This window comes from Chamaea fasciata, unplaced genomic scaffold (assembly GCF_029207755.1).
Source record: "Chamaea fasciata isolate MVZ Bird 193981 ecotype frontalis unplaced genomic scaffold, bChaFas1.0.hap1 SCAF_3, whole genome shotgun sequence".
NCBI classification, from domain to species: domain Eukaryota; kingdom Metazoa; phylum Chordata; class Aves; order Passeriformes; family Sylviidae; genus Chamaea; species Chamaea fasciata.
In genome coordinates, this window is record NW_027094088.1 from 40,374,612 (window position 1) to 40,396,191 (window position 21,580).

Consider the following 21,580-nt stretch of genomic DNA (forward strand, 5'->3'; position numbering starts at 1 on the left):
GGGTTTCTCAGTGCACTATGATGGCACGTCAGTGGAATGGCAATACAAGCACTATTTGTCCATCAAGCCAGACAAGTGCTCCTTTCCTGATTAAAAAGAGTACATTTTCATGCAGCTTACAATTAGTCTGTGGAACACATTGCCAGAGGATGTTGCTCTGGGCCAAGAATTTAGCAAGATGCAGAAAGAAACTGAACACTAATTCTAATAATATTTTTTTTTGAAACAGAGATTCAGCTCATATTTCAGTTTTGAGGCCAGTGTACTGCTTTTAAGGATTAGGATGAAGCACAGAGATGAATTATTGTGTCTCTGGCTGCCATATTGTTTCTTGCTCCTTCCTCTGACTGTTGTTAGGAAAAATGCTGAGTTCAGTGTGTTGGCTCCAATTCTGTATCTGTTTATCTGTGATCCCTCTGTATAATTTTATTTATGGAGAGCATGAATACAAAACCTCTATTTGTGCAGTCTATAGACTCTACCAGAGTCAGATATACAAACAAGCTTGAGTAAATGCTGAAGAGCACACTTAGTCTTTATTCAGTTAACCTTGTAGTATCCTGTACAATCTGTGGGATACTGTTAAGTGTACTGGTGTACTGTATACACAGAGAAGTGACTACTCCTTGTAATGTTTGCTGCTACCAAAATTCCTGTTTCTAATCAGCCATTTTGCTGTGAGCTATAAAGAAAATATATCACCTATTGGAAAAGAGCTAGACAACCACCCCCTGCTCCCCCCCCCCCCCCCAAAAAAAAGAAACAAGCACCACAGAAAGACACCAGAAAAGGAAACTTTTTCAAAAAATAAACATTCATACCTCAAGTATTTAACTGTGGGTAATGACATTCATATTTTAGATTCTGTTCATCTTGTATAAATAATGGGTGCTGAAGGCTGTAATCTTGGGGAGGACACATTTCTGATGTGCTACAGAAGAAATTAATTTGATGATTTCCTATTTTCAGGTCTTGATTTTATATATACAGACCTGAAAGAGTTGGAGGAAAGATTTCTTTGAAGATAACTGTTAGAGTTTTTTTTCTCCTTGCATTCAAAAAACATATGGAGTTGTTTCAGACACCATTGTAGTGGCCCAAGTATTGAACTGTTGTTGCTCTTTTCTAAGAGGTGGAGTAACTCATGCAATTTATCTTCCATTCTGTTTACAAACAGGTCTGCACTCCACATCACTATGTAAAAGAAAGTCTTCCCTTGAGTGAAAATGTTGATTTCAGAGTAGGTAGTTCATCAGGGCTGGAGATGGAAATACCTTAGGCTAATATTGCCCACAAAGATAGTGCATCCTTAAAAATGACCTTCAGGAGCATTCTGTTTTCTGCTATGCCACTGAGTCTTCTGAGACAAGTCCTCAGCAAGTTTGCAGTCTTTTTTTTTTTTCCCCGCAAACTTTACCCGCATCTAAAGGGGCAGTACAACCTGACCGCTGTCTTCCATAATGTGCTACATAGGAAGCCCAGGGAGCAGGGCTATTTCACATTCTAGTAGGTGGGGAAAAGTTGCAGGGATCCAGTACAGCCAAAAAAAAGTGTGCCAGAGGGGAAGGCAGGAGCTTTAGGATGAGCTCAGAAATCCACAAGGGTACACCTGTGTGTTTTCTCCCCAAAACACAATACAGCTGCTCCCAAAATGTGAGTGAGAACTTTGGAGTTCTAATTTTCAGTTCTCTGACACGGAAATGTCAGATTTTATGTCACTGGCCTACAGTTTCTATGGTCTGTGTTCTTGTGACAACATTTATATTTTTAATTTGGTTAATCATTGCACTTTGTTCCTCAGAGTTTACAATGATTTGGAGTCTCAAGATGCAGTATTTGCAGATGTTGCCCCTTTGCTTACATCTCTCCTCGATGGGTAAGTTAAAAGGTTGCAGTAAGAAAGCTAAAGCACAATAATCTACTGAAATCTATCAATTAAAAAAATACTTAATAATGGTGATCTAGTCAAGTTTTGTGACTTTGCAGTTCCATTTTCCTGTTTTCTTTCTACTCAGCACCAAGTGAGTGTTGTTTCCCTGTATAAACAGTGAAAATATGGTTTACAAAATTTAGCAGAGCAGACAAATTTGTAAAAACAAACAAACAAACAATTTTCTTCCTCTGATCTGCTTCTGTCAAACTGATGCTTCTAATGGAAGATGTCTTTTCTTTGTGTTCTTTAGGTTATGTTTTATAACTTTTCCAGTTGCAGACATTGTATTGTATGATACATCTTTTCCATCAGTGTGTTCACTGTGAACGTTGCGTTACGTGCAAAAGGCCCACCAGGGCCACTTTCTGTTTGGTTATGTGTCCAACACAGGCCATAGGAGGTGCTGCAGTCAGTTCCTGGTTGAACCACAACTGAGCATTCTCAATCATACTCGTGCTCCACCAGGCACTGGGGTAAAACAGAATTCTGGTTTGAATAAAAACTGATCAGTAACAAGCACTAACAAATACATGAAATTACTTCTAGCTACTGAAGCTCATAAAGTGTGATTTTTCTTAAGTACTGAGCCAACTTAAGCTACTCTTGCATAGAAGCTTTGATGTGCATATTGTTATATTCCTTGAGGCTTGAACTGAGTTTTATACATAACTTCCTTTTTGTTCCTTTTTTATCCCTGTTCCAATACCACTTAATTATATGGTGGGGCTGTCACGGACCTTTTGCTCCCTGTAGAGGAAAAGACAGTCCCTTTCCATTCACAGTGGCATAGTTGAACAGTGAAAATCCTTGTTCCCAGCAGTCTGCACATTGAAGTTTTCGAGGTTGCTTTTCTTAAAAGCATCCTAGGAGAGGTATCTAAAGATACTGTGAATACTGGGAATTCCATATGCTACAGAGAGGTCCCCATGGGCTCCCTGGCTGAGGGAAGTCATAGATTGCATTATTCTTGTTTACCAGTGATGAGTAACCACAGTTTCTTTAGCTGACCAACCTAGGACCACTAAGCTGCAGGAGTTTAAAGAAGTCATAAAACTACTCGTTTCTCTCCTTACTTCTCCTTTTGCAACAATCATAATTTTGCCTTGGTTCAACACATCCCTTAAGTGTCTTGAGACGTATCTGATCTGTACCTTGATCTGCTGTACTTCCCACCTACTAATTCTTAAAACGGGCAACTCCTGTCCTAAAAGCTAAAATTTTTATATTCAGTTAGGAAATGTTCTGTTACTGAAAACAAAAGACCTGTCTTGTTCTTCCAGAAGTGCTGTTTAAATAGAAGCAGATTCTCAGGAAAGGCGAGTCTGTGCCTTTGAACACAGCAGCTCTCCCACTGTAAATGTGAAACAGACATACTTAGTCTGAACCTTGAACCTCTTTGCTGCTCCTGATTGTTTTAGTCTGGGTTCTGAAGTGGTCTGTAACAACTTTTAGCTTGAGTAGAAGGGAGTGTTCTCTCCTTTTCCTTATTTTTTTCTATGTTTTTCTGTCTTAATGGATTGTTTCATTTTTCAGTACAAATATACAGGAAGAAAAGATTGTTCCATGTGTAAACCAGACAAAGTATAGCAGGCTTCAAAGTTTACATTGAGCCATACAGGGCCAACAAGGGAGTAAGATAACTTTTCTTTTCTTTACAGTGTTGAAGAATCCAACTTGTTTATTTTAAAGAACTAATTTCTCCTCTATTCATTTCCTTTACCAGTGTTCTCTCCTAGGGATAACTTTGTTGGAGTGAACTCTAGCAAAGAGTTTTGCTAGAGTCTCTCTTTTTAAGAGAGGAGTGCTACAAAACTACTGATATTTTAGCTTGACAATAAGAATTTTTCTAAACAGGAATATAATTGTTATGTGTAATAATAAAGTGGAGAAGGAGAAATATCAGGGCACAAAGGTGAATCAAAGTCAAAAATCTTCAGACTTCTCCATTTGAAAGCTTTATGCTGGAGCTAGAACACCAATGAAGTAAACTATTAGTAATTAATAAGTATTAATAAGTAACTATTATTATATAAATAAATATAAAGTAATCTGCTGCTTGTCCTCTTGTTGAATCTCCCAACAATTCATTATCCCCTGTACCTACTTAGATATGGTACTGCTGTGGCCAGGTTTAGCTCATTTGGGCTAACTAAAACACTGTTTTGGCTTTGGCAAAGAAGTTACTACTGATACCCAACGTGCACCTCTGTCTTCAATGTTACACTCCTCTGTTCACTTAACTAATCATATCATCCATATCTTGTCAGAACTATTTTGTCCATGATGCTTCCTGTCTTACAGCTAACAGCAATTAAGGAAAATTTAAATAGCTGGACTATAGGAAAGTCCTTTAGGTGAGACTGTAAAGAGGAGTAATTCTGTTTTTCCTAAGGAAAAACATCTGGCTCCCTTTATAGTTCCAAAGATCTGTTTAATTTTGAAATAGGGCTACAAGTCTCAATAAGGTACAGGCTGGCCAGGCAGTGTGTATGAGGGGTGGAACTGTGAAAATTACTCAGTGTTAGTCTATCTAAAAACTACCAAAATTAGTGGGAACTTTGGTACTGAGTTATGTCAGCAGTGTATATTTCAAGAAATCCCTCAAATCAGATTTACAGCCCTAATTGCTATCACATTTGATTTTACTGTAGTGCTCTTTGTTTTCAATTACAGTTATCTCCTCTCCTTTACTTCATCAAATCTAAGACTAGACTCCTATTTTATACTCTGCAGTGCATGCTAAAATCTGGAGGGACCTTCCTATAGATTCATTGACTGCAACTTTGACTTCACGTTTCCAGAAAGGGTACACAGATATTTTCGGTGTGGCTTATCAGGCCACATTTCTTAATAACAAGTGAAAGCTTTCAAAATAATCCTCCTGAAATGCTTCTAGGCATGTTTAATATGCATGTAAGTATTTCATTACTTGAAACCATACATTTAAAACAATTAGATGAGGGGTGTTCATTGAAATAAGCTGGCATGTGCTTGAAACTACATTTTTGATATGAGGAAAAGCATTGGATAATCAAAAGCAGCTGTTTTAGGTCTGCCCACAGAGGAGGTAGCTTAGGCAGTGAAATTTTATTCCCTGGCAGAACAGGAGCAAGCTCATTCTTGCAAGTCTCTAGTAGGACAGAAATTTCTGCAAACTGTGAAGCACTTCTCGTGTACAAAGGTTCCGCTAATGTCTTATCTCTGCAACCCAAACAGTCCAGGGAGAGAGCAGTCCTGTCAGCATAACTGCATGTCTTTCAAGGGTTTGGCTGGCACAGTACTGTGGTCAACGTCGAGTTGGTGGCAGGGGCAGCAGAGCAGGCACAGCCAAGGTGGGGCAAAACTGCAGCTGCACAGCACAGTGTTGGTCCTCCATACAAAGCAGCGCTGTGGCTGGATGCATCTGTATCCACCCACTTACTTTGTTTAAGGTGTTGACTTTGATCCGATTGTGTTAGTAACACACTTTCTAGATAGGATTCATACATCTCAGCTCTGATCCCTGTGGCACAGACTCCACAACACTGCTCACAGTGTGAACAATTCTTCTTTTATTATTTTCAGTGCAGCCAAGAGGCCTTTTCAGAGTTCTGCTCATTAGACATATTTACTTGTCTACTTCAGAAGATGATGTTTCATAGGTGCCTGTTCCTCTGCACTGACACTGTACATTCTCATTTCCTCTTGTCCTTACCAGAGCAGTTCCTGCCACCTTTGTTCCAGAGTAGTCATTGTGTGCATGCTCATTCTCAACTGGTGCTCTTGGTTTAAAATTTGTGCCTCCTATTTTTAGGGCTGTCTTCTCAGAGGACTATGACCAATGAGCCTGTCTGAAAAAGGCTATGAGAGATGAGTTGTTCCCAGCTGTTAGGATACAAGTGCAGTGGTTTGCAGCACAACACTGTAACACAAATCAAGCCCAGAAATGGTTTACTTTAAACTGCTGTACTGTAAACTGCAGTGGTTCAGGAGCTGATTAAAAACCAGTTCAGTAGTGCAAAAATTGAAAGTTGGGCAGGCAAGGTGGTCTAATAGTATCAATCATTCCAAGCTAAGGATCCTTTAAACTTCTACTTAAAAGCATCCCTTTAACTCTGCTTAAAAAATAAAATCTGTTTAGGTGATATTATGTTGCTGTCAGACATTGAGATCTGCAGAAAGAAATCGGGGCAGTGTTTTTATTTTCTTGTTTAGGTTTTTTGCTCCCAAATTGTTTGGAGTTTGACTTGCCACCTAACAGACGCATTTGGTAATGGTAAAATAAATTACAGCACTTTTATTTTTCAGGTACAATGTGTGTATCATGGCTTATGGGCAAACTGGAAGTGGGAAGACATACACAATGTTGGGACCACAGTTAGAGGGGAACTTAGCATTCTCCATAGAAGAGGAATCAGAACTTGGAATTATTCCTCGAGCTACCCAAGAAGTGTTCAGGTAAAAACTAAGTAAAGCCTTTCTGTCAGTGGCAGTCACTCTAAACTGTATAGAAAGGATGAATTAATGATTGTAATGTATCTATCATTACAGATTTCAGCTTCCCAACGGTTAATATTTGTAGCTTCTCTGATCACCATTTGATATTTAAGGTCTTACATAGATTTCTAGTCTCTCTCCTGCTTAATCCGATTTTCTAAGACAATAAGATTATGCAGTTTTACTGTATGTTATCTGTCCATCTGGCTTTCAGACTCTAATTAAACTTTTGAAAATGTTTCAGCCACAGTTGTGGGAGTCCAAAAGATAATTAAGTTCCAGAAAGTTCTGTGAAAATTGACAACTGGAATACATGAAGAGGATTCAGATTAGAACCCAGTCCCAAGGAAGAAAGATAGTAGAATTTTTAACCACAGTCTGTTTTTGTTTTAGGGTTCTTAGATTTTTTTAGTTCAGTCTAATACAGGATTGAACTAATATGCTGCTATGTTATAGTAGAAGAGCCATTAGAAGTTTTTCCAGCTAAGCCTGTTTGTTTTGGAGAAGGGTATAAGCTAAATCAAACTACCAATTTTGTATGAGAATAACTGTCTAACTGTAAATACTCTCCTGAATAGAGAAGCCCTTAATTTATGGATTTTCTGAGGCTGTGAACAGATAACTTCTTACAGATATATAGTTTCCCATCTCTGTTCATTGCTTGCAGTCTGCCAGATTTTATACTCTGAGCTCTGAGTACAGTAACTGCCAGCAGAGAAATGGTATAAAAAAATCCTGAGGTGGGAGGCTAGTGGAAAAAACAAGCTGGCACAGCTGTTTGGACAATTAAATTCTATTTACTTCTTCAAGTATAAAGAAAGTGTATATTCTGATTCTTCAAGGTGACATTAGCATATGGATGAGGCAATTCCATGCCTGCAGATACTTAGTAAATGCTTCTATCAGATTGTAATTCTATTACAATTAAAGAATAGATCTCTGTTTACAGATTGTTCATCTGGGGTTTGACTTCTGCATTTGCTTTTTTCCTTCAGATTTTAAAATGTTTTTCTTTTTTTTTTATTTGCCAGGCTTATTTCAGAAAAGCCACCAGGAAGTTACTGGGTTGAGGTTTCTGTTGTAGAAGTGTATAATAATGAAATTTTTGATCTTCTGGCCAAGGACAGTTATGGAAAAGTGTTTGGCGTCAAACGCGATGTTGTCACAACCAAAGAAGGGAAGAGCGATGTGCCGCTGCTGACACATGAGTGAGTACATGGCTTGTTCCCACCATCCAAACCCGATCTGTAGAGCTGTCACCAAACTGCATTATAGGCACCAGATAGCTTTCAAACAATGTCCTTACCATATGCAAAAGAACAGCTCTGTTACTGTTAGCTCAGCCTATTAGACTGCAGTTGGCTCTAAATGTCAAAATACTTCCAGAAATAACTGTAAAATTACTTTGAGTTATACTCCTGTGTTAAGTGCCTTCCACTCAGAATGCATGAAGATTGCTGCATATTTAGTTGTTGCTGGATCTCTGGCATCTTGTCAGCTGTAGAAAAAGTAGGGATAATCTAGTCACAAAACACTTTCCATTCAGTCTTGCTGAATTATAAAATTTACAGATCATAATAGAAATTTATGTACCAGTTGCAGATCGTTTAGCAGGTGTAGGGTGTTAGCTTTCCCTTTATGCATTGGAGTTACAAAAAATTAGAATAAGATTTTAAGTGATCTTTTAATACAAATATCCATCTTAATATTGCTTAATGTTCTGTTTTCATAACTGGAGGTGTTAAAGCTGGAATTGTTATGTTGACATTTGAACTTGTAGGTCTTGAAAATCAAGGTTCTTCAAACTAAAAGCTAAGAAGCAGCAAAGCTTTTCACCATTCACTTTTAAGATGTACCCTCCCAGCACTGGTGTATGCCAGGCTTGATCCTTATTTACACAACTTGACAGGCTAGGGAAAGCTAGGGTATTTAAGGCTACAACTATACTTACTTTAATGCCTTCTTTTACTTACTAAGCATTAGGAGGATTTGTTCTAGTACTCATGGAAATGATTCTTGGCATTAGGTAAGTGTGGCAATACAAAGCAAATGTACAGTGCTTTCTTGTTATATATTAAAAAAACTTACCTTGGGTAATTAGATGTTAAAAATCGTGTGTTCATAAAATTTCATCTATTAACAAGAGGGAATCTGTTTCAGATGCTTCATTTTAATAATGGTTGTGTCGTTTATCATAGAATGTCCTGAGTGGGAAGGGGCCCACAAGACCAACTCCTGAGGCCAACTCCAGGCCCTGCACAGGACAGCCCCAAGAATCCCATTCTAGTACCTGGCCACCCTCTGGGTGAAGAACCTTTTCCTAATATCCAATGTAAATCTCCCCTGACACAACTTTGGGCTGTTCCCTCAGGTCACCAGAGAGAAGAGGTTGGTTTCTGCCCCTCAGCTTCCCCTCACAAGGAAGTTGTAACTGCAGTGAGGTCTCCCCTCAGTCTCCTCTTCAGGCTGAACAGACCAAGTGACTTCAGCTTCTGCTTATGTAGCTTCCCCTCTAGGCCTTTCACCATTTTTGCGGCCTTTCTTTGGGCCTTGTGCTTATAGTATGAACATTAGCTAGAAAAAAAATAAATTAGGATCAGCAGTACTAGTTGCACCAAAGAGGTGATGGTACCCAGTGGAATTAAACTGGACATCTCTCTGTGAGCACCCGGCATGAGAACAGATTCTAGAAGGGAGCATGTGCATTATCAAGATGTCACATAAAGAAGTGTCCTCCTACTCCTTGAGTAAATAATGCTTGTGAAAAGAAACATCTTGCTCTATTGAAATGTTTAGAACAGCATTAGTGTTTTCTATGTTTCTGAGGAAACGTGATGGTTTTTCTTTGCTTCTCTATAATAATTCTTGTCATGGTCCAATCTCTACTTTTCCGAGGGGAATTAGCAGTCAGATATGAAATGCATCCCATGCCAATTAAATAAAATGCATCATCAGTGGAGATAATTTTGTCCTGTGGGACTTAGTCACATAAGCAGACCAGTAGTTTGTTCATGTGGATTTAATGCTATTCCCAGCAAGCCTTGATAAAAATACAACAATGTACTGGAGGATTGTGCAAACCTACTTTTATTCTACCTAGTGATACACATTTTTCATTTGTACTTTCTAGCAATTTAATTGCTCATAGAAAAGTGGGAACCCAGAGAAATTGTCAAGTAGTTTTCTTCACTGTGGGAGCTATAGGACTCTCCTTTGTTTCTATGAAATAATAAGCACTGCAATATTCTCAGAAGGATTAACATTTGTCTGGGGTTTGCCTGCTCTTTGGTCTTGAGGTTAAATAAATTTCCATAGAAATTCTACAAGCTTGATTGCACTCTGCATGCTCCATAAGAACATGGGATGAATGAAAAGTGACTGGAGCTTAAAGTGATGAATAGTTTTGCCCTTTCTGTCTGAATTATGCTGACCAATGGGTTTCTCTCTGTCTCTATTCTTTTATTTTCCCAACTGTGACTCTACTCTAACTTTTAGTATCTAGTTAAGACTCTGCTGTCAAGGGAATGAAAAACTCCAGAAGAGGCTGGGAGCAGAACTTAACCTGTGTGTGCTGAATCTTTCTTGGAGGAGCTAATCTTTTTCCTTTGACTAGACAGGAAAGGAGCCATATGACTTAGAAAGTGAAGACGGGTGCATGTAGTGTAGGCATGCTGGGAGTTGAACTTTCCCTGTTTCATCCAAACCTCCAAGTAGTTTTTAATTATGGTATTTCAGTAACTAAGACGCTGGCCTGGCATAATTTTATTCCTGAAAAATGCCTGTTCTACTTCTCAAGGGAGTTTTGCATAGTTATTGGGTGACCCATCTCTTTTCTTAGGTTTTTGGAAAGGGAGAGGTGGGAAGCAGTGGGTCTTGTGCCATAGAGACAAAAAGAAAAAAAAGAAGCTGCAATAAGGTTTCATTTGTCCTTCCAGTTAATAAAATGACTGCTCTGTTTATTTCTGCAAATTTTAATTTATGGCAAGGGAGCCTGGCGCCTTGAACTGAAACTCTTAAAAGCCACTTATCTCAATCAGTTAATACTAAATTCTAATGCAAACATAAATAAAAATATGGACTTGTATCTCAATTACAGTGCAAGCAGTAAAAAAGTCCAATTCATAAACAGGTTATATTAATAATTACATAGAAAGGTTAATAAGAAAAAACAAACCCAAACAAAGTAAAGGAACCATTGAATGAGGCCACCCAGCTGCCTGAAATCTAAAGTAAACAGCTGGTGCTTTGAATAAAAACACATCCTCATTTATGATAATATTTGATCTAGAATATATTGGCCTGCTGGGTCTCATTGGCTTCTCCATATATCCATGAAAGTACAGTAGTCTCTTTCCTGCTAACATGTTCATCTTACTGAATCACAAAAACCTTAGTCTCTTTCTTCTTTTATAGCTTGGTTGACTTTGGAGAACTTTCAGCATCAAATTTTTAACGTAACCACAACAGGGCTTCTCTTTGTAGAATCTGGTCCTGGAACGTGCGGCACATAGAACACGATGAAGTCGTAGAGATTATACTAAAATATTATTTCTGTCAGTCCTGCGGAGGAGCTACTATGCCAAGCTCACCACACTGGGCTGGGGATGTTGCTTGCTTTCAAAGCCAGCTACAGCTTCCCAGCCATATGTGACCAGCACTGACAGCACACCCAAGCCCTGTCTGCCTTGGCAAATGCAGGGACAGAGCAGCAGCTTGGAGCACTGACCCTTGGCCAGCTCACAGCAGCAGCTTGCGGAAGCCAACAGCCTGGTGCTGCATCCTAGTGTCTTGGGTTGCAATGCAAGAGGTATTTTATTCCCATCTGTTGAAGAGGTGGTTTTCTTTATCTCATAAAGCAGGTGTCTTGCTGTTAAAACCAGGTGAGGCAGTGTTTCTTTATCTCTTCCACAACCCATCCTCCCTCCAGGGGGATGTGTGCTGTTAATGGGCCATTAAGGCTCACTGCATGACTGATAAAATTACATCATCCCATTGTGAGATGCTCCACCCAGTGGGAGGAGTCAAACATTCCTACCTGGATAAAACCTGAGACTCAGAACACCAGGACAGCCTGTTTTCCACTGGATTCCCAGAGGAAGATTGGATCCATCTCACCACCACTGAACCCTTCTATATAGGATCATCTCTACTCCAACAGAATCACATCTGTCACTCCAGGAGGACTTAATTGGACTGCTCCCAACATCCTGACCAACAGGATGTTCAGGTCATATTCTGACTCTGGCAGTGTTTTTCTTTTTTGTTTGTTTGCTTTTTTGTACTACTACATTTTTAGGTTTTTTAATATTCATAGTAAAGAACTGTTATTCCTATTCCCATATCTTTGCCTGAAAGCCCCTTGATTTCAAAATTATAATAATTCAGAGGGAGCGGGTTTATATTCTCCATTCCAAGGGAAGCTCTGGCTTTTCCCTGGCAGACACCTGTCTTTCCAAACCAAGACACCTAGCCAAGGCTGCTTCCCTATCAGGCCTTCTAGTCCTGGCTGACTAGCCACTGGAAGATTCAGTTCAAGGCCTGGGAAGGCAGGATGTGTGCCTCCTTGGATGTGAGGCAACAGTCGGATCACCCCAGTGTCAGGCTCTGACTGCAGGAACTAAAGCCACTGGCTCTCTGCTGGCACCAGGTCAGACAAGCAGGAGATATCCCCAGGGGGTGCCCAGAGGTGGAGGTGTCACAGTGGAGGCCAGCATGTGTGGCTCAGGATTGATAGGGGAAGTCGATAGTGATTATTTACCTCATGCAGCCCTGCATACAAAGGGAACTGCACTTAGATGGCTGCTTCTCCTAAGTGCCTATAGATAGAGTGCGGCCAAATGCTTTTCTGTGCTTCAGATGCCCTTGCCTTGCTTTTTGAGGAAATTGTTTTAGTTGAGTATAGTTTGTTTTCTTCTACTGTTCTCTCTCTAAACTCTTCAAGTATGGCTCTTAGCATAAAGTAAGTTTGTGCCCAGTGTGACTTTTACTGAAATCAGCCAAATCTAAGTCATAAAGACATTGCCTTTTATCACATGCTTGCTTTTGCTGACTGCCGTGTTGTGGAACCAAATCTGTGGCCTGTCATGAGAGTTATTAATGGTTAGAGAGCATTCAGTGACCAGGCTATGATACACAGTCATAATTTATACCCCCATCTAAAAATAATTGTTTAGGTGTTCTACCTTCAATGACTGAAGAAGGCAACACAGTGAAAGAAAAGGGTAGGCACTCTTACCTCATTTGTTTTAAACATTGCAAACCTAGGGAAAATCACAATGGTCTTTTTCTTTACCTAACCTGTTTATTTCATTTTCTATGTTCATTTCATTGTGTGTGTTATGTCTTTGCCCTTGGATCGATCATATTTGTAGTACTTCCTTTGACAGGAAAAGAAAACAGATAGTGTGAGATAAATGGTTTGTAGAAAATTATGTCTATTTATTCTGACATTGTGCTCATTGAACAGTGGAACTGGACTTTTTTTCCAGGGATTCTGGATTTAATTCCAAATGTGAAATATGACTTCCAGAGGCCCAGAGAAATTTTGGGGTTTTTTTGCCTAATTCTGTACCTAAGAAAATGAGCTACCTCAGCATAAATTGGACAAATCTACTTCTGTAAGACCAGAGATTCCACCAATGTCTAAGCCTGTGTCTTTTCTCCCAAAGTGTGGAGATATAGAAATGTCTGCTGCTTCAAGAGCTGAGCTACAGTACCTCTGGACCTGCAAGGCTGGCAGGCCACTTCCGCAGCACTTTCAGGACTGCATCACAGCTTTTGGCTTGAATTTTCATCTTTATCCCACCTGGAAAAGTCTAATACAGTTGTTTGTGCAGCTCAAAACTGAGAGTAGTATATGGAGAAGAGCAGGGAATGGAAATGCTGAGGTTCTCATTGAAGTTGTCAGCTTTCTTACGTGACTTTTCCTGCAAGTCAGGTAAATATCCTTTCTGTTTCTTCTTAGGACTGTTGAAAATGCATCTGAATTTTTGCATCTAGTCAACAAAGGCCTACAGCTGAGAGTCACGCACCCAACACTGGTGCATGCTCATTCCTCTCGTTCTCATCTGGTAGTGACATTGACCATAACTACAGTTGTCTTTGGAGATAACTTTGGTAAGTAGGATGTTGCTAAAATACATCTAGAGCCAGTTGTTTTTAGAAAAACAGTCTGTGGACTGGGAGGTTTTCATATTGCTTTTTCTTCCTTTTTCCAGTGTTTGATACATTCCCTCAGTTCTTTTCTATTTTTCAAACTTCTATGCTCCTTCTTAAATAACAGACCATTTTCATGTTTGAATGCTACTGGAAGTTTCAGTTTCGTAAAATCTTGGCACTTTTCTTTACGTGCCTTGACTTACAGAGTTGTTGAAGTTTTGTTGCATGAGGGAACCAATGAATAAATGTTAACAGAAAGTCATAAGGTATAAGATAGTAAAGATCTTGATAAGGTAGATACTCAAATAAAGTCATTAAATCACTTAGAATGAATAATTACACGTCATACAAAGTTTGTGGTTAAGCTAACCATAAATTTTAGGGATCATCATATGCTTTTGGTTGAAAAAGAATTGCATTTATTTACTCTCTGCCTTGCAAAAATGTCCTTTAAATTCAGAAACTTTTGAACTGTTAATAATAGGCCACTGTATGAACAGACAAAATACTTGTTCTATTTACTATCAAAACATTGATATTTCTACTTTTCACTACCACACCAAGATTTACCAGTTTATTGGTAGAGGAACAACTTTCTTTTGGGGCTCTTGGGGGTAACTTTGTTTTCTTTTGCTCATGTTATAATTAGGCTTCCAGTGCTGTGGTCCATCTCCTTCATACTCTGCAACAACAATATGATTTTAGAAAGTGGGAAATATTTAACATTTTTTCCCTTAGATGGCTATCAGAAATTAAACCAACAGTATCAGCAAAGCAGAACAAACAGTGCCCTCTCTAACCTATGGGCCTTGCCAAAAGACACAGTTACAAGTTGCAGGTCCAGCATTCCTGATGTTAACTCTAGCCAGCTCCAGATTTTTGTCAATTAGATTGATGGTACTTTTCTGAAGTCAGTGCTTGCACCATTAGCACAGCAGCCATCTTGTCTAGCCCAGAATTCCCTTTGCCACTTCCAGTTGCAGCCACCCCACCATGCAGTGTTTCCTGGCAGCAAAGCTCTGCAGAAATGTCTAATTGTCTGACTTTTGACTCACAGCACATGGGGGAAGATGAGTACTGTAAGGGAACAGAGCAGCACTGCAGCAGCGTGTGATAGCACAGCCTGTCTCTTGTTTGAAAGGAAAGGATCCTGATTTAAAAGCCAGGTGTCATTGTCAGATATCTCAACGTCAGGTACCTCAGCCACTAAATAAAAAGTTGTAAAGTCTGCGATGAGTTCTGCACCTAAAGCCAGGTTGACAAGCCAGCACTTTTTCAGGTTTGATTAAGGTATTTTAGCGTTTTGATCAGTATTATCTGTTGTTTGAGGAGAGCTGTTTCTTAATTTCATTATCTAAAACTGAAGAGGAGTAAGAACACTTAGTTTGACACTGTATGGCCTGAAGCCATTTATTGTGTGTAAACCAACACAGCTGCTCGGCCTACACTGGGAAGAGCTGGCTCAGGGTTTAGCAGCAGCCTACTTGGAGAAGTACTGAGCTCTGTAATGCAAGTCAGTCTGCTCCCTAGTCAAGTTTTGCAGTTGGAAACTTTCTACTATTCCAACTAGAACTCTGTAAGCACCCAAGGAGGTTTGTTGTCTCTATGACCTGTAGCAGAATATGTGCCTTTTATTCTTTTGTTCTTTCAGGGAGAGAAAGAAAGAGATAGATGGAAACCAAAACACTAAGAAAAAAACCAAAACAAAAATAAAAACAAAACAACCAAACTTGCTTTGGGAAATCCATTTTTCAAATATTCTGCTAAGCTAAGGCAAAAGAGCTTTCCCAGAGAATCTATGTCTTCCTTCCCAGCAAAGAGAGAAAGCCAGATGCTTCTGCTGAGGAATGATACTAGTAGGTAACCAACTTGAACAAGTGGAAATAACACTGTTGAGGCTAATAGCTCATCATGTGGAGATCTTGCAGTGGGATATGAGGGCTGAAGGAAGTCTTGGGGGAACAGCAGCAAAGCACAAAAATAGAACAGGCAGGATAAGGATTTTTTTTTCGCAGAGCACCAGCAGGTGACGTGTCAAACACATAGAACCAGTTTCTAGAGCCTGTTGCTCCAAAGCATCTGAAGTAGCACTTTGGTTGCAATCAGTCTAAAACTTTTAAAAAAGCCTCTTTGAAGTCCTTACTGGACTCCCATTTCTTGTTTACCACACGAATGTGTGAACAATGGGGATATTGCATCTAACAGAATCTACACCAAAGCTTGTAACCAACTGGTATGATCAGTTTGATGAGTGAAACTTTAAATAAGATAGAAAAAGTCATTTGGCCTGCCTGTGCCATGGATTCTGGCTTGTACATTGCTTCTGTTAGAACAGCCTGAAGCAGAAGGTACTGTACATACCCTATTAATGCCCCATTTTTTCCCCATCTCAATTTTCACTGTCAGTACAAAGCTCTCTTTTGTTTTTTTCCATTAACCAGGTACTTTATGGGAAGATGAACAAACCAGTCAGAGACTAAATAAAGAGGCTTCCTGCACCTTTCCACAAAAAATGAGAGACAATAAATCCACCTCTTCTTCCAGAGCCTCTTCACCAGTGCAACTTGAAGCAACTGAGAAAATGAAGCAAGTCAAAACGAGACTGCAGCTGGTGGACCTGGCTGGGAGCGAGTGTGTCGGTAAGTGAACGTGTCTGTTTGTGGGCATGGATCCTCACAGATCTAGGTTACAATAAATGCCTTAGTTCTTTATGGAGGGATACATGCTCCCCTGCTCTCACACAGGGGTGGTTTGAACCCACGGATCCTGGCATAAAAAAATTTTTGAGGGCTGACTGATCCAGTTTTACACTAGTATAGTTTAACTTAAAGTATGGCTGTATAAGCTCGAAATAAGCCCAGGACGGTTACCCATATCATAGATACACTATTTGTTCAGACTGCTTTTATTAGGCCTGTTTTTCTACTCTGAAAATTAGCATGTCTTTGGTACAGAAATGTTTAAAGGGCATAAATTATGTAAATATTACAAATATCTGTAATAATTGATATCACCGTGTGTGGATTTTTCTGCTTTATTATGGAAAAAGTCTTGGAGGAAATTAGTGTTGAAAAGATAATATTGTTTTCATTGGTTCTTCAAAGCATTTTCCTCCTGCTTCCTCTATGCACACAATAATTTCAAAAACTTGATTATTTCCTAAAGGACAAGCTTTCTTACCAAGAAAAACCATGCAACCAAATGTATCATTCCAGAAATAATGTTTTGAAAAGTGAACCAGTATTATGAAAGAGTCTTTTACTTTACTGCCAAGAATTCGTGCTGTTGCTCACTGTTAAACTTTTGTTCTACAGAGAAACCTAATATAATATATTATTTTTTCATTTTCTCTAAATGCTGAAAACATGTAATTGAGCAACAAGGGCGTGTGTTCTCTCAGTTAAACCAGGACAAACATTTCCTTGGTTTGGGGCTCGGCAGGCCAGATCCTCCAGTGAAGCCAGAAGAGCTGTGCTCACATCAGTGTTAGATGTGGCCCAGCACATGCAGCAGACTGACCTCTGCCATCAGCTGTGCTGATGCACATACTCTGCTGAAAGTGAGGGCAATGTTAACTTGTAATTGTTTTAAAATGTGGGCAAATCTAAGTGAGCAGCAGTACCTCAAGCTTCTCACACACATCAGCACCCGGCCCTGCTGCCTGTACAGCTGGCCTGGTCATTTGCAGCATTTACAAGCCAATTGGTCCCTTTTTAGCAAACCATGTTTCACTTTGAAAACTCGGCTAAATGCTTTGTCAAAATTCATGTAACCAAATGCAGATAATCAGCAGTTTAAACATGTACCCCCTCCCCTATTTGCAGTTTTCTCCTTTAGGGAGATAACTCCTGTTACCCCAGGAGTCCACTTTTCCTTGATATACAAGAAGCCTGGGGATGGCTGTATATATAATGACCCCAGTAAAGTTACCCTGAGATTCATCCTATCTTGGATTGTTATCCACTCTTTGGCTTTTGCTCTCTGTCTGACAACTGAAGACTCTACCACTCCAAACTCATCCTCTCCCACAGTCACAGTTCTACAGCCCTCCCTGTCCAGACTCCTGGGTTTTTGCTGTACCTTTGCTGTACTGTACCTTTTCACATTGCCCTTTTGAACTCCTCTGCTAGAAAATGCTGGCCTAAGGGTAAAACAAGATCTCTGGCCACTCTCTGTACCTGCCTAGAGATAGGAGAGTAGGCAGTACAGGAAGCTGTTGGCCCCATCTGATCATCCCACTGCCCTCAGCTCTGCCTGACATGGATCATGTGCTCTGGGTAAGGAGAAATAACTGCAGGTGCATCTGTACCTCATCCACTATCCTCAAGAAAGCTTGAATTTGAATAATATGATGCTAAATGCTTAAGAGCTAATTTCTCTTCCCCAAATAGCAAAGGTAAGGACAGCAGGAATTAATTACTCTTAACAGCACCCTCATCCAGACTGATCAAAGAGTTGAGGTTGCAGCACCTCTTTGAATTGGTGCAATGTGTTGCATAGACCAAACCTTCACAGTGTTGTTCAGGGGCAGCATAGCCACATACAACCATGCTGGGTGAATGGTAGAAGGGCATAATTTTCCTTTATCCATTTCCTTACAGCAAACCATGCCACAAAACACCACTCCACATGCTTTGGTGAAGACAAATACTTACACTTGTGGCTCCTGAACAGTTTTCTCTCTACAGCTAGTGCCTCTCCCCTTTTTCCAAGAAAATACAGATGGGACAGCTAACTATTATAAAAAATGGTGGACAAAATAGGCTTCTCTTTGGGGCCATTATGGACTTGTGTTTTCAAAAGCAGTGTTATCTTGTCTGATCTTAAGGTGTTCCCACTTTCTTGGTCCCTTGTTCTTAATACCTCTGGAGCCAAAAATGCATTGCACATCTGCAGAGATCAATTTTAACATGAGATGCTTTGGACTATCTGTAGACATTGAATCTTCTTTTACAGTTTTGAAGACAGAATCTCCACATTACAGTTTTGAAGTAGCTTAGCTTATAGCATTACCAGTGCCTTTTTCTACACCAGGTATGTCTGGAGTGACAGGGGCAGCGCTGAGAGAGACCTCCTTTATTAACCGCAGCCTGTCCGCCCTGGCTGATGTTCTGGGTGCCATAGCTGAGCAGCGCGCTCACGTCCCATATCGGAACAGCAAACTTACACATCTGCTCCAGGACTCTGTGGGTGAGGGAGTGCTCTGACTCTTGTTCAACAATATAGATTGCTTCTCCTGATTTTGCCTCTCCTTTGCTGTGTAAAACTAGAAGATGATCTTATACTCCTTGCTTGAATTTGGCCTTTATTTCAAAGACTCTGGCTTGGGAAAGCGTGAGTACACAGCGACAGTTCTGAACTCCTGAATTTGGCTAAACCTTGCTGTTTCCAAAGCTCAGTTGAAGAACAACATCTCAATAGGATCATGTAAAGGGTAAAAGTTGCATTTCACTAGTGTTTCATGTCAGGTAACATTGTGCCCTGTAGCAGCAAGGCAAAGCAGGAAGACAGGGCATGGCACTCTGCAACAAATTCCTTTTGTGTTGGGGTCACTTCCTTTTCTTTAGCTCCTTATCTACATAGAAGCAGTTTTAAAGCAAGTGTTATTCCTGCACTAATGTCAGATTTGTGTCCACATGTGTAGTACATTAGTCCATTTTTTTTCAGCCAGAAAATATTAGCCGTTACGCTTTTAATCTCCAGTTCAAGGCATTGACAGTGAATGAGGTAACAGTTCTTCAATGTTTCTGAAATACTATGAATTTTTTACTTAAGCTTTGATTTTCACTTAGTACTGGAGTCCTTACTGTGAAAAGGGAAAGCCAAAAAGAGAAGTGAGAGCTGTGTTGTATGGGCACTGAGCCTGATTTTAACCAAGTCTGACTTTGGTGAAGTGCTGAAAATGGCCTAGTAGTTTGAAGGCAAAACAAATGAGAGGCTCCAAGTCAGAGATACAATTTAATAGGAAAAAAAAAGAAAGTAAGTAAACTAGAATAGATGCAATAATACAAAAGACCACTGACAGAGTCAGAATACAACCTGAGCGTAGTGATGGAAGCAGTCCAGATGAGGTGGTCTTCCTGAAGCAGTGATCCTGTAGAAAGGTCTGGTAGCTCGGGTCCTCTGGGAATCCAGTGGGTAAGCGCCCCCCTGGTGTTCAGAGTCTCAGCTTATATCCAGGCTGGAATGCTTGGTTCCTCCCTCTGGGCGGAGCATCTCACAATGGGATGGTGAGTCATGTGATAAGGCCTGATGGGCCCATTACCAGGAGGTAGCCCAGGAGGGGGTTATCTGTGAGCTGTGTAGCAAAGGTGCTGATGGGCCCATTAACAGAGGATAAGCCAGAGTGGAGGAGGCAGGGAGCACTGCCTCACCTGGTTTCAACAGTTCATGAAGATGGTGATAGAATATACTTCAACCCAGGACATGGCCATTTCCTCCTTTGTTTAATCATTGTCTGTAAACTTCAAGTCTGTTTTGTTTTATTGTCAAACAAGCCATTTTGCCATTACCCCAAACTTACAAATATTTGACGAAACTTAAGTAAGTTTCCAGACCCATAACATACATGCTGATTAACTGATGAAACTAATAGGGAAAAAAAAAATCTACATTACAGATTGTGAAATGCTTGGGAGCAACTGTCATATTGTTAGATATAGACTCACCATGAAGGAGCTGTCTGTTTCAACAGCCCTCTTCAGGAGCAGTCTTCTGCTTCATGAAAGCAATGGTAACCTGTGCTTACTGTTGTGTAGATCAGTATGGTAACAGTGTATAACTTACTGAAAATAATGAGGTAAATAACTATGTTTTTTCTTTTCCCTGTTTTTAGGAGGTGATGCTAAACTGTTGGTGATGCTCTGCATCTCTCCTGGCCAAAAGTACTTAACAGAATCAATGCAGTCTCTGGGATTTGGAACTCGCGCTCGGCAAGTTCAGAGAGGACAAGTCAAGAAAAAAAATTTCCCAGTGTCGAGTAAAGGAAAATAAAACCCAAGACCCCTGTGGATTAAAGTATCATTAATGAGTTCCTCGGACCAAAATATATATTGTTGTCCTTAAGCCATTCTTTTAGATATCAGCTGCCAGATAAAATAAACAATCCTCAACATGGCCTTAGTAAGCAATAAACCTGCTAATGATGTTCTTGCTCCAAAGATAATAGCAAGTATTGACAACAGCTACCCACCAGGGTGGAATGGTAGAGAAATAAACTGGGCTTTAAGATGTGGCTTTGGTGATGTGTTTCCTTAGTTCTACTTGCCCTAAGTCAACAGGGTCCTGATTTAGGATGGTTTGCTTCTGAAAGGCCAAGGGTGCATTCTGAATTCTCAGCAGAAGTCACAAGTCTAAATTCCAGTGCTTCAAAGCAGCAAGTGAAATATTCCTCCTAGCTTGGATTAAAATGAGACATCATTTTTTGACTGCTCTTCTTATCTAGCATGTGTGGGGTCATTCCTAATGCACTAGCAGCAGGTAGGAGTATAAAGGAACCCATCAGCTGTTCTGAGTGGAGTTCTGTTTTCTGGTTTTAGGTAGGAAATAATGGCATTAGTGAGATGGAGAAAAATGAGTAAAGCTATATCTGTTATCCCTCTGGAATGTAGCTTAGAAAGCAAATGAGGGATTACACAACTTTTTGAAAACACACTTAAGTTAAATGGTTGGAATGAGTCCCAGCTCTGCTGAGTTCATTAAACCCACAACTTTGCCTGTTTGGGGGTATTTTTGCTCCACGAATGCTGAGAGGCCCTGAACTACAGATCTGATGGGACCCAACTTGTACAACTGTTGTAAGTAATCTGGCCTATGGTTAGACTTGCATTTCTGAAGCAAGTTAAACACATCAGAACCTTGAAGCTGTGCCTGCAGATTAAGAAAGGAATAAGACACAAAACACCCAACAGCAGCTTGTGATATGCTGTTTGTCACCTGCAAGAGGCTTTCACCTTTTTACACCAGTGGTGAGACAACATCATGCAGGGTTTGTGAATGAAGTGACACTGGGAG

At 40.1% G+C, this 21,580-nt stretch overlaps 1 protein-coding gene across 2 annotated transcripts in view; it reads left to right on the forward strand.

Annotated features, from left to right (window-relative positions):
- KIF25 (kinesin family member 25) overlaps positions 1–21,364 on the forward strand; it is a 43,063-nt gene extending 21,699 nt beyond the window's left edge. Inside the window, exons 9-15 of one of the 2 annotated variants that reach the window (XM_066178700.1) lie at positions 1,802–1,876; positions 6,221–6,370; positions 7,441–7,617; positions 13,374–13,525; positions 16,009–16,206; positions 18,602–18,757; positions 20,403–21,361. In XM_066178700.1, coding sequence (XP_066034797.1) covers positions 1,802–1,876; positions 6,221–6,370; positions 7,441–7,617; positions 13,374–13,525; positions 16,009–16,206; positions 18,602–18,757; positions 20,403–20,560 — 1,066 coding nt within the window. In that variant the 3' untranslated portion in view covers positions 20,561–21,361. Of the gene's footprint in view, positions 1–1,801; positions 1,877–6,220; positions 6,371–7,440; positions 7,618–13,373; positions 13,526–16,008; positions 16,207–18,601; positions 18,758–20,402 lie in introns of both variants that reach the window. The other variant, XM_066178701.1, reaches the window with a different exon arrangement.
- Positions 21,365–21,580: the final 216 nt, after the last annotated feature.